The sequence below is a fragment of the Dreissena polymorpha genome, chromosome 7 (genome assembly GCF_020536995.1).
Source record: "Dreissena polymorpha isolate Duluth1 chromosome 7, UMN_Dpol_1.0, whole genome shotgun sequence".
Lineage (NCBI taxonomy): Eukaryota > Metazoa > Mollusca > Bivalvia > Myida > Dreissenidae > Dreissena > Dreissena polymorpha.
Window position 1 is genome coordinate 96,269,509 of NC_068361.1, and position 22,345 is coordinate 96,291,853.

At 32.6% G+C, this 22,345-nt stretch overlaps 1 protein-coding gene across 1 annotated transcript in view; it reads right to left on the reverse strand.

Annotated features, from left to right (window-relative positions):
- Window positions 1-1,918: 1,918 nt before the first annotated feature.
- LOC127839117 (transient receptor potential cation channel subfamily M member 2-like) overlaps window positions 1,919-22,345 on the reverse strand; it is a 203,909-nt gene continuing 183,482 nt past the window's right edge. The window contains exons 7-15 of the mRNA XM_052367319.1: window positions 16,099-16,645; window positions 15,010-15,022; window positions 12,724-12,755; window positions 12,043-12,088; window positions 8,133-8,164; window positions 7,945-7,966; window positions 6,135-6,166; window positions 5,483-5,525; window positions 1,919-4,585 (exon numbers count right to left, since the gene is read on the reverse strand). Coding sequence (XP_052223279.1) covers window positions 4,526-4,585; window positions 5,483-5,525; window positions 6,135-6,166; window positions 7,945-7,966; window positions 8,133-8,164; window positions 12,043-12,088; window positions 12,724-12,755; window positions 15,010-15,022; window positions 16,099-16,645 — 827 coding nt within the window. The 3' untranslated portion in view covers window positions 1,919-4,525. The remainder of the gene's footprint in view (window positions 4,586-5,482; window positions 5,526-6,134; window positions 6,167-7,944; window positions 7,967-8,132; window positions 8,165-12,042; window positions 12,089-12,723; window positions 12,756-15,009; window positions 15,023-16,098; window positions 16,646-22,345) is intronic.

Consider the following 22,345-nt stretch of genomic DNA (forward strand, 5'->3'; position numbering starts at 1 on the left):
ATAAAAAACACAAAATAAAGTATATAATACTACTACTAATAATAACAAGACGAAGAATACAAATCTTTACAGTGTCTGCGTATTTCATTGCAATCACACACGGGACATTTTAAATGTATTAAGCTAGATGTTTTAAAGAGTTTTTATACGGACAGATGGCCTTAAAGAACGTTCATATGTGCATATGCATTATTTTCGTATGAACTTAATGACCCGCTTGCACATCTTGAACACAAAGCAGAGGTAAATGCTCAATACATATCCTCTGTTCGTAACACGAGAGTGATACGTTTCAAAATTATTAAGCAAACAGTATAATATACAACTTATACAATTCCTTTTACAATACCACTCGCATCAAGTCCGTAAAGCAAATGCCTGTATTTAACAACGCCAATCAACTTCTCATTGTCCGTTCATATTTTTGGACGACTATGACAATACTGACATTTGATTTATCCACCTCTTATTACGATGTATAATTAACTACAATCTTATTGCATATTAAGATCTGACGTAAAACACGTGTCATATTATTTCAAGCACAATAAAGTAGGTCCACATATGTGATTGCTTATTCAAGACACGACAAAAAAATATAATATAGTATATCAATCAAATTGTATACATTAGGTATGAAATCAAAATTGCATCATTTTAAATACAATCACAATTCGTTCATTCAACTTACAAGAAGGAGTTATAAACACATAAACTACTACACTCAGGCGCAAATTAATTGAGTGCGTCATTATCTGTAGTTTATATTTATACTAAGGTAAGAAAAGAAATACGATGACTTAGTATAATTATTAAATGCAAATATTTCCTTCAGTAACATTCAGCATGTCAAGCAAAATTAGTAGACAGCAAAACAATCGTTAATTTTTAAATATAGTACAATTTAGATTGCATGAATTGTATTTTGTATAATAGCAGTGTTATCAAATTATGCAAACTTTGTATTTAATTAACGAGTTGATAGACAAGTATTTGCTAGACAAGTGTTTGCTATGTTGCAATTCAAAGTCAAATAAATTACAAAATACTTACAATATATGTGTGGTGAAATAGCATAAACATATTGACCAATACAATGTCTTGGAAGAAAACATATTGGGTAATTGGGTATTTTGCATTCAGGTTAATGTTATGTGCGCATTAATATTTGCTATTGTCCTACGTTTCTTATAGTAATTCAAATGATTCGTGTTTAAAAGTTTAAAAGATATATGTATAATTACTACAATCGTTAACTAGTTATTAGGTTTCTTCATTGTGTTCTTATGTTTGTTACTACTAACACACATACATTTTCAACTTATCTGGAGCATCTCTGTTCTATTGTTCATCAATGCATTATGGTGTACGTATACACATCTACATTGCTTATGGTCAACACAGTTGAATTATCATACAACAATAGTGTGTAATATAAATGACACACGTTATCATACAATTGCTCATATCTTATATATTCATAATAATATTTACTACATGAATACATTGGCTTAATAATACAAAAAAACGACATGCAATACAATACACAAAAACACTTAAGCATGTATGAACTTGTTAATAATTTTGTCAGCTTGTTGTTTATACCATAGTTGTAAGAACAAACTTTGCACTTGCAGAATGGTAGTTTAGTGTATTCATACCTAAATGACATCTGAAAAGACGCATGTTTAACTTAAAACATACATAAGTAATCCATTAAAATATATTAATGTACATAATTAATAATATCTTACACATTAAAAATACAAATTACATATGGCGCGTGTGAGTTTGCGGAAATATACAAACGCAAAGAAATGGAGCATATATATATATATATATATATATATATATATATATATATATATATATATATATATATATATATATATATATATATATATATTTATTTATTTATATATATATATGTATATATATTTGTTATATAATCAATTTGTATATACAATTAAGCATGTTGCGGTGATGTTGTTTGTTTTGATAAATCAGTTATTTAATCTTAAAATTAAAAAGTCGTACATTGATAAGAGGATAAGGGGAGGTTTGATGGACTTTGTTTTCATTTGGAGGGTTGTTAGTTACTGACTACTTTTGCTTTCCATACATCGCTAAACAGTTCTTGTTTATTCATGTCATCACATTATTGCGTTAGGAAAAAAATGTATAATAATTGTTTGCGTTCAAACACTAATAAAGTGCATGTCAATATTAGATATGTTTATGAATCTAAACAAAAATAAAGCATGTAGTGTATAGACTTTCGATAACATACATGTATATGAAAAACTTTTAAAAAATCTGTTGATCTGTTTTATTAATGACGTAAGTATTTCACTGTATGTTGGTTGCAATGCGTTGATCAAGGAAAATGATAGACTTGGTCGTAACTGCTTTCATAATCAGAATGTGTAAACAATCAAATACTACGTATTTACTTAATTTTGTATGATCCTATCTAAAATAATACCTGGTCGTGCTTAATTAACTAATCATGTTACATAATATAGAAATAAAATATTATGCAAATGCATAACAATAACACACGTTATAAAAACAAACATTCTTTCAACTTTATTTGTTTTTATCGGATCTGGAGCACTAAAATCGAAAGAAAAGCGAAACTAAAAGTCAATGTCATATAGGCACAGTATGAATACAATTATACGACAGTTAAACAGTCTGTTTTGTAGGTTTGTAGGAAAAACTATATACACTTTATAAATTTCATTCAACGAAACATTGATTCATGAACTGTTAAGTCACACAGATACACATTATAGAAAACGGTACATACTTTTATTAATTGTTAGTTTCATTATGTGCAATTGTTTTCATTCAGTTGCTAACTAACTGCTTATCACATCACAATTTTTGAAGAAAAAAACACACCAACAAATAAGCTTCCAAACTAAACATCTTAACAAACAACAATAAAGCATTCAAAAGGATACCACCTTTAAAAATCATACAATATGAAATACGGGTATAAGTTAAAATAAAAAAACACACAATGATTTGCATAACATATATCTGTTCATTAAACTGTTCTATGAATAACATTTACATTTTATAATAACATGCACTGCCATATGCAATTCAAGAATGCAAATTTTTAATGTACTTTTATTTTCATCTGCTTCAAATGGATACTGTATGGTATAGTGAAAATAATGCTATATGCATTTCAAAGGGAGCACAACGACGGATTCGAAAATTTAAAGTAATGTCAAAATAGTATGGAGAAACACACTTACAGTTATGTGCATCAGGCGGACTTTGATTGTGACAATTTTTGTATGATCCAATCAAGCCCCAGTTTTAAATGCCCCAAACAGGTTAAATGTTTATTTTAGTGTTGAGATTATTCGGCCCCTGCTTCTTAATGCCCGAAACAGGTAACAACGTAGATGTTAGTATTGGTATTATAAGAATAAGTATTTGGGGCATAATACACGCTGTTGTGCTATTAAAATGATGATTGTGTTGTTAAAACCATCTAATTCTACAGGACGTTGAATAAATACATATTACTGCAGTAATATGTGTGCCTAGATACAACGATCAAAGGACAAATAAACATTTACATGCTTATGAAATATGGAAATTTGTGTAAAGAAAGGACTCCTAAACATATCAAAAGACGCACACACGTTATGAAGAAACAATAACAGGAAAACAATATCGACAGCGTTTAAAAAGTGTCAAAAAGGTAGTAAAACAACTGATCACTATCATTTTATGCCATGAACATGAATATTTCTTTTAAGAAAATGTGCATTTGCAATAAAAAATCAGTTCACGTTTTTAAACAATTATATTATCAGATAGTATGAAATCAGTACCAAACACAGTCACCTAACACTCACATTCTTCCACTACCAACACTATACAACTTCACTGTAAAATGTACAACAATATGAAGATATACAAAGCATGCGTTAAGTGTGGTCTTTCTTTACATACATAAATTGTATCACGTTATAGTACAAATAAGTACAACATACACCATAAACTAAGATTCAGACAATGAAACATGTGCACAGCCAATATCATGTACAATATACGTAAAAATTGACAAATGTGCCAATAATAACGTGATTCGTCATATTATCACACACTATCAGTTTGACTAACAATTGTAACGAAGCTGTTGTTGTTAGTTTTTACCATTCTCTCTAGTCATTTACACTCACACCGAATATGAATAACATGTGCAAACATTGCCTACATTGAAAACAAAATGTATCAATACAACGAGAGGCAAAAGCAAATCCGTATATACACTGCAAATACGCCACCGTATTATTGAATACATACTTGTTCACGATATGCTCCAGTAGATTCATATTAATTCACTTCAATATTTCGTAGTTGTAGGACGTATTACATAATTCGGCAAAAATGAATGTATTAAAGCTATTCTATAGAGCTAAAATAGACATCGTTCATACAGACCCCTAGTGTTAGAACTCTCTTTTTCCAACTGGTCTAGATACAGTATTGTCAATTATGTATCGTGTTCACATAACGGCTCCTTTCCTAAATCCGCTTTATGTTCGCTGTCAGCCTGAAGACAAACATAATATATTTAACAAATAATATAATAGATGTGTTACATGCGTACTCAATTAAACTTCTAATGCAGTGCTATCTAATATTAAGTTTTTTTTTCAATGTATCAATTAATATATTTAAAAACAATCGATTTGTAGTACAAACACATGCAGCGAAACCATTAATCAATTATACTAAGACAATTTTAATAAGCTTCGCTGCATGGGGAAAATTTTAGAAAACAAATACGCTTCATTTTTCAAATAGTTTGTCACTCTTAAACAATTCTGATCTTCGAGGCTGATCAATCGCAAATAATACAAAATACACGGAAGATCGTGTACATTTGCAACACATTATTTGAAATCCAGGATTAGTTATTATCGCTTGTGAACGTTTTATTAAAAAAAATATATATAAATGTCCACATATTTATCTCAGAAAAATCTAAATCCTTCCTGTTTGTTTTATTTATTGGTAATACAGTTTAAGTATGTATGTATTGACACCTCTCTATTTTACATGCATTTCGTTTGAGCATGAAAGTACAGTTAAAGCACAATTATTCTGTCCTTATGTCGGATGGCTCCTAAACCGATAGTTCAACTGACATGTTGTGTTAAAATTCGTTTTTACATTTCGCTTATATAGTAACTCGTTGTGTATTTTGAAATATGTTATATTCATTAAATACAGAGGTAATAGCTTAACGCTTTTCACAAAAATAATTAATATAACATTCTATACCGCATTTGGTAGCTATGCCTACGATGGCATCGCCAAGTGTATTTTTCGGAACATTTTTTTCGACTTTACGAACCACTTGGATACATTTTAGAAAACCCCAAGGTTTGTTTAAATGCGTCATCAATAGGAACTAATTCATGTCTTGTAGAATATACAACAATACCTTCTTCCTGTGCAGGTCCTGCATTTTGTTAAACTGATCCAGACTGAAACGTGAAAGGATGTCACATAAGTTAGCGTCAATGACACCACATACAGAATAAATATTATGTCGTTTTTTATGTCCCTATATGTGAAGTCTAAAAAAACATGTTTAAATACGATTTTCTTTTATGCCATGCCTTTGGACTATTCATTTTTTTAAACGATTTTCGCCGTTAATGGTCTGTTCGAAAATAACGATTGTCGACCACACATGTTACATACACATTCAAATTAATTCTGACAAATATATAACTGTAAGAGTTTGACAATTGACAATATGCATGTAATATTTAATAAGATGGCATGTGTAAAACGAATATTTTATCACACCCAAACAATATAAACAATTGTTATACAGGTTTATGTTTATGTAGAACATAATCATGTTTGCAATTACTTTTGTAGAATTCTTAAATAAGACGTAATGTATGGCGTTGTATAAACGTTTTATTTTTCGGTAATTGATCTTAATAATGACATTATGAAACAATGTATGATGTGTTAGAATACGGTGTTTAATGTTCAAATAATGATGCAATATATAATGGTTAACTGATAGACACAACGAATATATATAACTGCACATAAAGTTACAGAAAATTCATACGTACACCAGGCGTCTAAACTCATCCTCCCTCTCAGCCTGCAATATCATATTACGGTTAAGAAACAAGTTTTCAAAATATAGTAACGTAGTAGTTAAGTCAAACATTCTTTGTGGAAATAGCCCGTTTTAAGATTCTTATTAGGTTTAGAAAAATATACATTAAACACAAACATAATGCGACCAATTAATGACACTTATGATGTATTTGTATTCATAAAACTATGACACCCCTTTAGGTCACAACATACTAAATAGTTTCCCTATATAATTAAATGTAAAAGCAACATCTTTAAGCGAAAATAAATGAAACATTTTGCACATAGAGACCCCCATACCCATACCTTTTCTTAAAGGCCATTCTAAGCGGAGTCGATTTGTGCAATAAAAAAGATATGTCATGTACGAACCAAGAATGAACTTGTCAAAAGTCAAAAGCGACAGTTTTTGCAACTTTTTTTCCGGCCGTTGTATAGTGGAATGTAACCTTTTTCAGTGCAATGTCTTACTTAAGTCTCTAAGTTTATCACATTACAGGGATTTAGTAGTGAGCACATATTCATGCCCTACTACTTTCTCCAAAAGATAAAGTCAGAACAATAGTTTAAATTGTACAACATGCCTTCGAATCAACTATGATATTCTTTAGAGAGTACAGCACTACATGAAACGGTTATTTAGTATATTGTAACCTTTAATAACGATTGACATTTAATAACACCACAAGCACCTTCAGCGGCCTAAGTGCTTGTTTTTATGTTTAGTATTCACTAAGACTTCAATAGTATTGTCACCATACCTATATGAATGTGTAACTTTACAGTACTGATTAAATTGTAATTGCATATATACTGGCTTGTAAAGGGACTGCTATAGCGAAAGAACGATATACCAACAAACACCCGAATCAAAACAAAGCCCGTCGGGAATTTTTGTTCAAACAACTAGGCAAAAGTAAAACACATGATGGAATTGACCATAAGGAGCAGGTGTATATTGCCCTTGCCAAGGTGAACATTCGATTTCAAATGACAAATATATTGTATTGACCTTAGCACTTTTTCTGGAGCAAAACATTGTCCAGTTATAATAATTTTCAAAATCCTTGGAAGAGTAAGATGAAATTTCGAATAAAACAACCAAAACCATAGATTCATGTATAATGTATCAGGTTAAGGTCAAATGTAAAAATGTACGGGAATAAACCCTAGAAGGTTTTACTAAGCGTAACTATGTTCAATTATGATGTGTTGACATTCGTTTTATGCTTGAGAATTTTGGACACGTGATATCACGGGCATTACCTCTGGTCCCTATTTTGATGTCATTATTTCAGGTCAAATGATGAAAAATACTCTTACAAATAAGTATGATTTTCACGTAGTAGTCAAGCCTTCTTAGACAATGTTGCATACACAGAAACCAGTTTCCTTGTTCAAGGTCATTAACATATTAAAAGGTAAAAGGTCAATCTAAAAGTAATCAGTTGAGCCTTTTTTTTGCTTTCTTTACCTCATTTAAAATTTATCGACAGGCGTATTTTTAAGCCGATTGAACTCGTTTAGTCAATATATTTAATTACAATTTCTTTATTTATCAATTGTTCTACTGTTAAAGGTATAAGCGCGTATAAAAAATATTTTTCTTTGAGTAAAGATCGACTATTTTGCACAATAAAATTAAGTTATGAAAGTTGAATTATGATATACGTTGGCGAATTGTTCTCTCTGCCCTGCTATAAAAGATAATTACCGTCTCGGATTTTCACCTGATTATGCTTTAAAATAATAATATAAGTTTCGAGGAATTCCACTTACCGCTTGTTTAATCTTACTCAGCCTGAAGGGAAAAAAGAAAAAGTAAAACTTTAACAGAAAACACGAAAACACTTCAACAATTATTCTGATGTTCATCTGTAGATATTATCAGTTATTGTAAGCACTCGAAATGACTACGAAGCATAATACATTCATATTGAATTATAGCAGTTAATAATTTTACTTACATCGTAATTTGGAACACCTCGTCTTGTTTTGACTGAAAATACGTACCGTACAAATATAAAATATTTTTCTACGCGTGCGTTTTGAATCGAAAAAAACGACACTTAATCTTGTTCATAATCAAAACTATCAGTTACAACAATTTCAAATAAATTCAGCGCGCAATGTCAATACATAGGACAGCAATGCGAAATGCCATTTTATAGTTTCAATTAAACAGGCCTTTTCTAAAAGAGTCACTATATCCAATGCAAGATATAAGGAAAGCATAATTCAAATTGAAACGTAACAGGAAGTAATTTATTCAATTCATTTTTTTTCTATTTAGAATACTCATGCACACTAGTAAGCAATATACCATCAACTAAATGCCTAACACAACACAAGTATAATTCGTACACATGGTTAAGATATCAATTTGTTACTTAATTCTTCGTTGTTGTTTTTTCTCAACCGGATTGAATATTGATAAACGACGATTTCCTTCTTACTAGCTAGTTTAACCTCTTATGTTTTTGTTTAATGTTGTCGTGTATTTTGTGTCCTTTATTCTACAGGCACTTGATCAGTTGCTCTTTATATAGGACTACAGGATGTTAACAATAATTTCTCTCATGTTCGTTTTTTCTAGAGTGACATTATTCATATGTGCATCATGAGCAAATATAACTCTATGAAGACAATCTAATCAAAACAGAACAGTGACGTCAACTTTTGATTACGATTTTAATACAATGTTGCGTGCGTAATTAAATGAATGCGGGCCGGGCGGTCTTTGAGTCATCATTGTTTTTGCAGATCATACAACTTATGCTTCACATTGATTTCAGTGCCATACCAAATTAAGTAGACACAGTTATCTCTGTCACAAAAATTACTGGATCGCAAAAGACCAGCAATTTTGCTAGCATACTTTCGCATATTATGTACACGATAAACATTTCCTTTGAATTCGTCACAGACTGTGTGCTCTCGGGCATACGACACATATACTAAGTAGCCAGGATATAATGTTTACGTTGTTAAAGTTCGGCGTTCAATATCGTTTTAAACTGTTGAATGACGTTTTAATTTATTAATATTGTTTAGAGAAACGTCATGCTATTTTGTTATTTCAATATAGTTTAGCAAATTGTACTTCATCGTACAACGGGTACTTTTGAGACGTTTCGTTCACGTACTATGTTTTCATCGATGTGTAGAAATCGGGTAAAGCATTCAATAATCAAGCGGTATGTTAGATTTCAATAAACATTTGCGTTGACTTCAAACGTATTTTTGTGCATGCTACTAGACCTGTCAATGGTTATAACAACTATAACAAAAAGTCACGGTCGCAAAATAAACATGCAGTTTTGTGTTTGTAAACATGATACATAAGTATATTTTGTGAATGCTACTAGTCCTTCCTAAAGTCATTACAACTATAACCGTTTTGCATTGGGCCGTCTTGACCCGGTACGAATTACCATAAGCTTTATAATGCGGTAAAGAATTAGCCAAAGTTAACAACAACATTCACACATAGTAACGGTCACAAAATGAAAATGCAGTTGTGCTTTTGTAAATGTAATAAATAAGTATATGTATGCTATCAAATGTATAAGGCTGTCGAAGATGTACAGTGCGGTAGAACAGTGTTCTGAAAAGCATTAATAATTGCAATAAATTGTTTTATCCCATCTTCACCGTGACATTGATGGTATAACACCCCATGGTTTAAACTTTTCTTTATCCCTACTTGTTGAATAAACCTGTCGCGTGCACGGACTACTTTTCAAATGACGCCATTCGATATGCGCTTAAATTAGGTCGATATTGTTTTGTTCATTGATCGAATTTTAAGGTCACACATGCAGCGTTTCTTTTAAATTCGTTTTGCTAAAGAAAAAAAAATGGATCCAACGAGGAATTGAACTAGGCTCTATCGCGTGCTATCCAGACACTCTAACCGCGAAGCTAAAGTGATCACCCGAGTGCGTAACTGTTTGAATTCGATAGACCATATTTTACGAAACAGCTGACGAAATCACTTGTTTGCGTCATTCAGGTCATTGGGTACGCAGTCATTAAAAGAGTTTACGCGTGTGTGTGTGTTTACGATGGTTTATTATAATGTGAATAACATGGTTGAGATATAAAACTGGATTGAAACTGGTGAGACTGCATTTTCGATTTCGTTAAAATGTCGAATGTACTCGAATAACGCGATTTTTTGTTGAACAATTGATGGATTAAATTTAAGAAACGCGTCAGTGAATTGTTATTTAACTTTTCATAGGACAGCGATGTTGAATTAAAATGGTAATTTCTTTGATGAATAGTCGTTCCTTTGTCAGTCGATCAAAGAATGTCTACCCACAAAGAAATGCCTGCTTACATCAAGTGCTTTAACATGGAAAAGATGGATGGCGATGAAGAAATGTGTCCAGAATTTTTAATCATCATGGAAGCAAATAAAACTTTTCGAAAATAAACATGGTTATTACACAACTTCGGTGAGGAGAACAAGAACTAGTTGATTTTTTTTCTTTTTTATGTCAGTAAGTAAAATGTGTGTAGAAAGAAGAGTTGTTTATGGACTAAAATTTACAATATCGGCGGGGATAAATGCTGAATCATGCTTCACGTAGGTGTGTACACATTTTGTAAATTTCAAAATGGCAGCCTTTGTTGTTTTTGGTATTTTACAGTGGTGGAACAAGAATCAAAATTTAAACAAAAACGTCTGTGTTCTACTTGAGTGTGTAACATTTGGAACGCTGATTAAATTTAAATCGAGGCGTATAACGATATTTTGCCTCATTACTCTTCTTTTGCGTGGAATTGTTAAGGACTATTTCGACTTCCGTAAACGGGAAAGATCACAATTAATATTACTACGCAATGTAAGATTCAGATTTTATTAAGATTTAACGTGTTTTTGCTTTTATTTTATCAATTAAAGACTAAATAATTGACGACTAAGAAAATTGATGGAAAAAATGTTATACTAAGATTAGCGTTTAATAAAGAGAAGTTTATGTTGCTCGGCTCGAACACCGAAAGCGCTCGCATAGTCTCGCGCTCCCGTCGTTCTAAGCCTCGCAACATAATATTCTCTCTATTTAACGCTAACCTAGTATTATCAATATCTTATCTCTTATATCGAAAAATCTACGTAAATGTTGTAGAACGACGGCCTGGAAACATGATGGCTGATAATTGAACGCTCAACAAGATATCTGAATGAAAATGTTCTGAATAATAAGTTTACGATCGTACCAAAAGACCAGCTCAAATGTCTGCTGGGGTTGATTTATGAACGCCAGTCATTGTCTCGTAGTCACCTTTTCCAAAAACGACCGAATACAACCAAAATCAACAATATTTGAATATATTACATTAATATTTTTAAATTCAATATTAAGTGTTACTAAGTAGTTATGAATTAATTGTATTTATAGTATTTACTGATATTTATTCCAAGTACTTTTTTCTGAATTCAAGATTTACTATGATACACAGTGACATGACATGCATTTAAATTATATTTGAATTTAAATTAAAAATAAAGAATTCCCTCCTCATGCTTCCAAAAAAGATGCTTCTCAAAAGATCCTTTAAACTTTTCACCCATTACTTTTGGATATTTCATCATAAAATCAGATTTAAATAATGATTTTTATTCAATGCATATTTTTTGCATTTTTTTGCAATTTATATGTGTCATTTATTCATATTAAAATCACATCAAATGTCATAGGCTGTCATATATTCGTTTAAAGCGTCACTTTAACGTATACCGCACAGTTTATGGGAAAACATTGAAGGTCCGGAATTATGTTGGTTTCAGTATACCCTATGTTTCATTTCTTTTCTTCTTTAACTCCAACTTACAAGCCAAATATCTTGTTAAATTTAAAAACATACCTTTGACTCCATAATTTCTGCTTTCATGTCTTTTAACTGATTCGAGCTGAAACGAGCCAAGAACGACATAACACAAGAGATACGATCCTTCATACCCACATACAAATATATGATTATATAAGTTTCTCATATCAAATATAATGATTTGGAAAAGTTAAAAAAACATATTAAATACGGTGTTGAACTGAAAATAAAATTGCTTCTTATGAAATAGTTTATGGTTATACATCAAAAAAACATATCATTATATTTGATATTGGGCGTTTATAGTCAGTTTTAAAATCAGATTTGTCGATTGTTATTGCTGTATATTTAGTTTTACAGGCCACATCAGTAACTGGTCGTTTTTCACTGATCATGTATATGCTTCATAGTGAACGGTGTAGAACGTGTATTGTGTTAAAGGAGCGGGTCATTTGAGAAGGATTAAGCAAGACCTTTGTCTAAATAAACACCAGCTATTGTATTATCGTTTACGAAAAAAGCACATTAGGCAATATGGGTGTAGTGGTTCTATTTGATAAATGAGTAAACCTACAAGAATTTGATTAATCCTTATTTGGTAGAGATTTTACATGTATTACATAAAACATAAATAATTGACCGAATATTAAAGCAAACTTCGTTTTAATTGCAAATAAAAGCAATACTCATAACTAAATAACATATGCGTGTACTTACATCGCATTTCGAAATTCCTCTTCCTGTTTTGTCTGCAAATAAGTACAGTAATTTTTAGAAATATGTGTCAGTGAAAGCAGTACACAGATGAAGAATACCTCTTAAAATTACCTCGTAAACTCATGGACCATAAAGATTAGAATACTATCGTTATAAAAAAAAAATAATATAAATCCATGCAAACAATTTTTATGAACTGATTGTTTTTCTTGATGGCACTTCACTCACACAGAATATGAATTCAATGAGAAATTCCATATATTATTATCCGGTATACAACTTATTTTACGGCGAACTATATTGAATGAAGAAATATAGATAAACAAATCTTTTTAAAATGCAGCAGGAAGCCATTGAGCAGGATTCAGCAAGACGAGAGGAAGCTATTGATTCCATTGACTTTTTTGTATTTAGTAAATTGTTAAATATAAGTAATACACCTTAAATTATTCGCATAAATGAACCATTATATTTTTTGTTTCATAAAAACAGTCTTAAATCAATTAAGCATTTCATTATGCATGTTGGGAAAATTATGCACATATGTGCAATTCAATCATAATCCATTAGCTTTCTGAACCGGATAAGATATCGATTTTACCAGAATTAAAGTTAAATAATTGACATTCTTTTGGACAAACTATTAATCTCCTTCCAACCGTCAACATAAAGACACAAAAGAATTGTTACCTTGTAATGATTCCCGCAAGTTTTAAAAACAAGAATCACAACAATATGGCTGTACGCAATCAATTTAATGCTGAAATGGTAAAAACATGTACCATGTTTTGGATTGCTTTTATGTATCCGAACATTTTGCTTGCGAATTTGAAAGAATGCGGGCTGGGCAATCTTTTAGTCAGCATTTTTTTGTGCTTGCTCATCAGATCATACAATGCGTGCATCACTTTTATTTCAGTGTCATTACAGTTTACGGAGACACAATTATCTCTGTCACTAAAATAACTGGATCGCAAAAGACCAGCAATTCTGGGGAGCATACTTGTGCGTATTTTGTAAGCAATAAACATTCCCTGGGAAGGGAACTCATACGGACTATGTGCTCTCGGGCATACGACACACACAATATTGAGTAACCAGGATCGATGGTTACGTCGTTTAGTTTTAATTCTCAATATGGTTTAAAACTGTTAAATGACGTTTTACTTAATTGATTGTGTTTAGAGTCACATCTTGGTATTTGGTTATTTCAATATAGCTTAGTACACTGTACTGCATCTTTCAGCGGTATTCGAGACATTCATTTTGGAATATGCATCATTATCATAGTTCATATTTACGAAATTTTTACAACAAACCTTGAATGAACCGGGAACGGTGATTGAACACGGACCACCTACGTGAGAGTCAATGTGCTAATAATGTGTGAGTATTATGAAGTGTTTGAGGTCCCGCAGCGCATTAGAATGCATTATGTGTGGACTCGGAGATTGTTTCAGTATGCCTACCTAATTAAATTTCTAGACTCATGAATGTTGGGACGAATTTTGAATAATAGCTGTAATTTCTAGCTATCTGTTTGTAACTGAGAGATTTTCAATTTTGGTGCGGTCTACTGTTGTGGGGGTAGCAGGATATCCCGGAGTCTCCGGTTTGTCCGGAATGGTGACCACCAATCAAACTCACTTGCTGGAAGGACATTGAACCCGGGTCGCCTAGGTGAGGAGCTTTTTTTGATGATAAGCCCTGTGTAGGATATTGCATACCACTTAGGCTAGATAGACACTTGACAATCGTCAAAATCCAATAATATTTCTATCTGCACCTTCCAAAACTATGGTAAATTTTAATTGGTTTAGGAAACATTTTCAGGGTTAGTCTTACTTTTGACGGACATATACGACTGTGAGGCGATTATGATGATATCGATGATAAAGGTGATGATGCTCATTATGATGATGATAATGATGTTTTTGAAGTTTACTACGATGACCAAGAGGATGAAAACGACCAATCCAGTATTGGTTTATGATCATTTGACGAAAACTATCCGATGATGGTGCTGGTGTTGATAACGGTAGTGGTAACGCTAATGACGACGGTGATGATTGCACATATGATGAGAGTGATGTAAGTGATGATATAAAGAAGAAGATGATGTAAAAAAAATATCCTGAAATGATCGTAAATTGATGATGATCGGACTAACAAGATCCCATGAAGAGATGACGTTGATGGCACTGCTGGTAAGTATGATGTTTATAATTGTTATGCTTAAACAATAACATATATGCAATTTTTAAGTAGAACGATCGTACAACTTACCAGACAATTGAGTCTGAAATAATAAAAAGAACATATTTATAGTTTGACTATTGATAACACACGTTATATTATTCAAATGCACTTGGTAATTTAAAATTAATTTAAATGTTATTCAATAACACCGATGAACTATATATATATAACACAATTATAAAGTTTCAGAAGAACTTCTATCAGAAAAAACACACAACAACATCGTAAGAAGAGTTTTAAAGGAACCTCTTCACAGATAGACGAACCGACAAAGATCCAACTTTTCTAAATTTTGTCTACGACTAATATATATATATTTATAAATATAAATAAATAAATAAATAAATATATATATTTATTTATTTATTTATATATCTGCACCAGGAAGCACCAGAATACAAACGACGTAGACAATATCTGATAACACGTTTATATGCTCTTATAATCCTAATCTCAAATTAAAATAGTTATAAACTACTTGGTAACGCGAACCGTTTTAATTAGCTCGTTTAATTTAACAACACATTGGATTGCATAGGTAAAGTGCATATTGCATTAGTCAGTACGAAATCCCTTCAGGCCGAAAGGTTAATGCTATTTCCTCATTATTCAAATGACAGTTTTTTTAATCCGGTGTTTTACTCATTTTTTTAATTAATAACGTGGTCTTACGCCCCTAATGTTAATCTATTAATGAAAAGCATGTAATGCCAAATTTCAAAATTGCCACAACCTTTCAACTAGTCCCCTTTAAACATTAAACTGAGTTTCTGTTGTATGGTAAAAATCATGTAATTAAAAATGTGTACACGGATAGTGAATTGCCACTTTTTTACAGATGCATGTATACGACACATCGATTGTGTGCTGCGTTTTTTTGTATACGTGTCACTTAAGGCCTAGTGATACAAATAACTGTGTTATCACGAAAGTTTATTACACATTAGAATCGTCGCATATTTTAATCTTTATTTTCGTTCATTTTACATTAACCTTTTATATTTGTCATCTATGTCGTGTTTTTTAGGAAGACGCAAATGGAATTTTGAAAGTACATTCGTATACTATTCATATTTCATTACATTAATATTCAGTTTTTAACTAAATTCCCCTTACCTGCGTTTTATTGTCTTTATCATCGTTTCGGTTCGTTCAGATTGGGTTTTATTTTCAGACTCAATGTATTTATCGAATGAATTTCTTTGTAACACGTGGGGAGGTAAATTATACAAAACATCTATTCTTGTTTCAAGGTCACATATCTGTTGTTGAATTGTATTCATTGTCTCCTTTGTATGAATAGAGAGGTGCTTCCAGTAAAAGCTCATTTCGCTTTTTTCTTCCAAGTATTTCTCTAAGGTGGAAATACTAAGGCGAAAGGTGGAACATGTATTGCTAAATGAAAATACCACTTTCCATAGCGATTGCAACGTGTTAACCATTTGTGTTATCCCACGTTCAAAATGAAAATGATCTTCGGTATAGCTATAAGTATTCTCAACGATCGTGTCCACATCACCATACACCTTGCATACAAGAGTTCTGACCCTCTTTTGCAGATCAGGGAAATGAGCTTCAAGCATGTCGTAATTTATCTCAATAATTGTTGACTCTTTAGCATCTGTTCTAGCACTGTTTGAGCGTTTTTCGTCGTTATCAAATCCTGAAAATAATCAACATATATGTTTAATTATTAAATAATTATAAATGCATTTATCGAATGACCAGATCACGTTAAAAAAATAACGAGCACCTAATATAATTAAAGGAAATGTGACATCGAAAATGGTCTAACGTGGGCAACTCTGTATAAGATTTACAAAGGCAATTTTAGCACATGATATAATATGCAAGTTATCTTGGTATTAAACCAACCTCTTTAGTATGTTTGTTGATACCGTGTGTCGGCTCACCTATTACGTATACATCGATATGTAGTAAAGAAAGAATACACCATGGCACAAACGGTATTGTTTAGTGTGTAATTCAAACGACATTGTAGATAAATATCACTACATTTGTGTTTGTACAAGTTAATCAGATAAACGAAAAAAATAATTCAAGTAAAGACGTCCTGCGGTATATACAAACGCAGTTCGTGTAAATTCAAATGATAAAATCGAACTCTCTTAAAACGTAATTCAATTTTAAATGAGAATATAGTGGCGCAGTTTGTTCGACTTATAATAAATGATGTAATTTGAAGTATATTTAGGCAAAAAGAAACGCATTTACTAAACCACTCTTACCAAATTATGTGACTAGACCAACAGTACACGATCTAGATGGCATATATATTTTCTTACACAGCTGGACATCTAATGGTTGACTGGGAAACATAGTTCCCGTGAGTCTAAATGCGGGCTAGAGATAGTACGGGCGTCCACATGCATAATTTCTTTGCATATAGCCATTTGAACACGCATTAATATTTCGTTATAATAATGATCATATGTCGGTCAAAATTGCAATAAACAAGAAATAAACCATATTTGCTAGTCACGCCTCTGAACAGCGTGGTAGTGTAACGGGAACGTCCCGATATACCAATTATCTTTACATGTACTACGTGAAAAGATGTTATTTGCGAATTTTTCTTTTTTGTATTTTTACTGTTCAAATATCGCTATTTAAAAACATCGCCTGTCGACTCTCGCGTTTTCAAAAAATCAGGGGAGACAAATTGATAATAAATGGTTAAAAAGTACTGAAACAGCGTTTAAAAAACGCGAGAGTCGACAGGCGATATGATTACATCGATATTTGAACAGTACAAATATCGCGTGTCGCTTCGTGCATCGCGCGAAATATCGTGTGACGCTTCGTGTGTCGCGCTAAATATCGTGTATCGCTTCAAGTGTCGCGTGTCGTGGTCTACAATTAGGATAATATGAGCGATATTTGAATTATAAAATATCGTGTATCGCTTCGTGTCGTGCAAAATATCGTGTGTCGCTTCGTGTTTCGTGTGTCGCCCTTTGAATGCGAAACACGATACTTTGCGCGATACTCAAAGCGACACACGAAAATTTGCGCGATACACGAAGCGGCACACGATATTTTGCGCGATACACGAAGTGACACGCAAAATTTACCACGATATATCGCCTTTTGGGCTACCTACACAAGGAAGATATTTCGTGGTACATTCTCGCGCGTCGCTTGACGTATCGCGCAAAATATCGTTTGTCGCTTCCTGTGTCGCGCAAAATATCATGTATTGCTTCGTGTGTCGTGTGTCGCCTTTGATGAAAGAAGTTCGAGATTATAGATTGCACTATCCGGATTCCGTAAGTCACTGTAGGCTTAGTTTGATTAACGTAGTTTCACACTTTGCTATTGTACACGCTCGATTGTTTGTTTTGCGGTTAACATAGACATGTAAACTACTGAAATGTGTTAAATAATACACGTTTAAGCTATAAACTGTTTTGTGTGCAATTAAACCTAATTTGCTCAGCATTTCTTTAATACCAAAATGCGTTTATTTTACATGCTTTAAACAGTTAATAAATAATAGTGTGCATATTTTTCCATTTGTCTTGTATGACTTCTGTTTATTATAATTTAAACATAACTTCGAAATATACTTTTTATCAATATTTCCAGCATTGTTAAGCGGCATAACACATATAATGCATTTAAGTGCTTAAGTGCTACACAAAATACAAAACTGGATCCAGAAGCAATTGGAGAATGAAAGAAAGCAATCCTATCCTAACTTCTTTGTCGCGAAATCGATGATTCGATTGAACGTTACTGTTGATTAGGCATCGCATGCTTTAAAACTTGTTACGCCTGCTGAAGTATTCGTTTGGCCGAAATTAACAAACAGGGGAAACGGCGTTTATCCTGTATACTTGACCAGAAGGTGATTTTATTATTTAAGACTTATCGTTGTGAATTTAAATAACCGTTGCTGGTTTCCAGAGTGTTCGTGCCTGGAGCCTAACATGTCCGTCAATCTCTTGGAAGTGGTTTTGAGATTTTGTCTTTGTTGCGCTTTTGTTAAGCTCTCAAAGTTTTAAATGCCTACTTAATAAACTGAAGGGCAATCGCACGGGTGAAATCAATTTATAGTATAGTGTACACAAGTTTTTGTTCTTTTTCACAACTGATAATTAGTATAATATTAAACATGCATTTAACAATATTAACTCTATAGACAAATCCAAGAGAGTGAAACATGGATCAAGATGTTGTACCACTGTAGCCCACATCTATGTTATAATCGCTTATACAAAATATCAAACGCACTGTAGTGAAGTTTCAGTAAGAGTCAGGTATAACACCAAAGAGCGCTCATAGGGTAAAACGTCATTAAAATCAAAAGTGGAGTTTTACAGCACTGTCTCTATAACTATCTTATTCGTGAGTTTAATCTTGCTCGCTGTTTTATTCTCAAAAAGATGTCATAGATTATTCTTGTGTGTAATATAATGTGTTTCGGTGATATGAATTGTTTTGTAAATCGAATTTTCTTCACAAAATTAAATTCGTAGTGTAATAGGAATCTAATATTACGACGATATATTAATTTATTGGCGATTGCAAATAAAAAATATTTGCTGTAGTTTAAGCGCGTCTAAAATGGAGCTGTTTGTGTTATTTATAGAAAGTTATCTCTATAGCACCCATAGGCTGCTAAACAGTGAATTATTGTGTTTTGCAATTTGATTTCATTTTGTGGATGGTTTAAACTGACAGGATTTATGTTTTAAGATATTGATCTGCCGAGTGTTGGGGATGAAAATGCATTCATCTTGAAACATCGGTTGTGTCCATTTAACAAAAAGGACTTTAAAGCCAGATCAGTTAAATTTAATTTAAACAATTTGTGTGATGTTAAGTGGCACACCACTACTAGAATTCATCTGTGAATATACCGTGCATTGCGGTTAGTGGAAGTTCTGAACAAGTCTAGAATTCATGTGAATGACAATTCCAATTTAATATTTTAACAAAGCACATGCTGCTCCTCATTAAAGCTTTAATAAAGTACCGGTGTATGCTTGTTTGCTATGCCGGCCTCAATTTTTATTACAAGTAGTTTTTGATGAATAGGTATCTTTGCATGTGTTTAGACTGTAGTTGTTGTTTGTTTTGTTACGATATCGTTCATTCTTGTAATTTTCTATGGTATAACTTATGTTCAAATTTAAACTCAGACTTCACACTTCAACCCACAAATAAGAAAACGTGGATTATTGTACATATACGAAATATTTTACCAGGACCGCGCTCAGTGTGTAGAACTGTATTTTTCTCAAAACTTAAATCTGTGATGAGCAGGGTTAGGTAAGTATTCAATAATCATTTTGTATGATGTAGCCTTATAAAACAACTCACATTTAGATGTTTAAAATATATTTATGCGCACGGATTTATGTGTGTGTGTTTTTACAAATTTAAAACTATCTCATAATTTCACTATGTTCATGAATGTTTATGCTTGTATACACACTGTCGACAGAAAATAAAACAATCTGGAAAATAACTTAATTGTATGCATAAAAGCCGATATAATTTATCACGACAATTAATACATCAATGCACTGCAAGGCGGAATTTAATTTGTTTACTGGATATCGTTAGGGCCATCGTGGTTACACATTAAAATCCAGAGGGCGAGAATGCGAGAACGCGAGAGTACGATGGCGAGAGTGCGAGAATACGATGACGAGAGTGCGATAATACGATGACGAGAAAGCGAGGGTGTGAATATACGATGACGATAGCGCAAGAATACGATGTCGAGAGTGCGAGAATACGATGACGTGAGTGCGAGAATACGATGACGAGAGTGCGACAATACGATGGCGACAGTACGATATGACTATCGGTTGTCGCCATCGTACTATCGAATTGTCGCCATCGTACTATCGCGTTGTCGCACTGTCGTCATCGTATTCTCGCCCTCTGGATTTTAATGTGTAACCACGATGGCCCTAACGGTATTCCGTATTTTTTTTAAATACTTAGAGTCGTGTCGACCTGTCCTCGTTTAAAAGTGTGTTTGCCTAAGAATTAAATTACAATTTAGACGCATTCTTTATAATACTATTCATTTTCAATCCGTATAGCAGTGGATGAAACATGGTAACAAGAAAAGGTTAAAAAAGTAGTTTTATTTTTATTTTTGCTTTGAAACTATTTACGAAAAATTTAATTTTGTTTTTGTATTGATTGTGAGTGTTTAAGTACTTTTATGTTGCTGTACTATTTCCCAGATTATCTAAGGAGTATTTTAAACGATATTGCACCCATAATTATTGCAGAATAATCCAAAACATAATGCTATGTCGCGTACCGTGTACAAATTATGTTATAACTAGTGGACAAACGACAAGTATACTGGCATGTGAAAAGTTACTACAAAGCCTGAAATATGCAAACGAATACAAACTATACTTGAATATCAGGTTGCAGAGTTAATACAAATTTCATTAACAAAAACACGCATTTTTCAGTACGAACTTAATACATTTTTTGGCATTGCTGACTTCTTTTTCTGTTTAAGTTGCGGTTTATAGTCTGCTTCGATATACATCTTCAGCCGACTTCGACATTAACCCCCCGATTACTGGGATTTAAGTCGTCCGTTTACATATGGCGCACCAGGCAGCCACGGCAAATGGACTTATTTCCCTCACAGGTACCCATTTATACACCTGGGTGGAGAAGAGCAAGCGTTGGAATAATTTTTTGCTCAGAAAAATCCAGTGCCCCGAGTGGGATTCGAACTAGGGACCTGTCGATCCCTAGACCAGCATCCCACCACTAGACCACTGTCCCCACTTTTCTGTTATTGCTAGCATACGTATTTGTAACCATTATAGTAAACCGTTGTACGCATAACACTTTTAACAGATTTCGTTGCAATACAAAAAGAAATAACCAAACTCGATAATAGTATCAGGGGATTAATTAGTGTTACCGCGCATAGTCTTGTATTCAAGACAAATACACAATACAGCGGGACACATCAAACGAATTGCGACAAATAAAGATAGATTATAACTTGGGTAATACGTTTAGAATGTAAAGCATCGTGGGTTCAACCTGTTTAAAGGGTTGTTGACCAACGACCTTTACCTATGACAATTAAAAGGCTTTTAGTATTATGCAAGTTTTCTGAATGCGTGATAAAGTAGGAGCACGTAACATTAAAATTAACAGTTATTCTAAAGAACAGTTCCCAAATCCACAGGTAGTTTCCGTCCATAATTATTGCAGACTATTAACCTTAGTTAGACTCTGTTCATACGTATTGCAGACTATTTATCTTTGTTAAGCTCCGTCCATAAGTATTGCAGACTGTTAAGTTTAGTAAGTCTCCTTCTGTATTTATTGCATACTAATA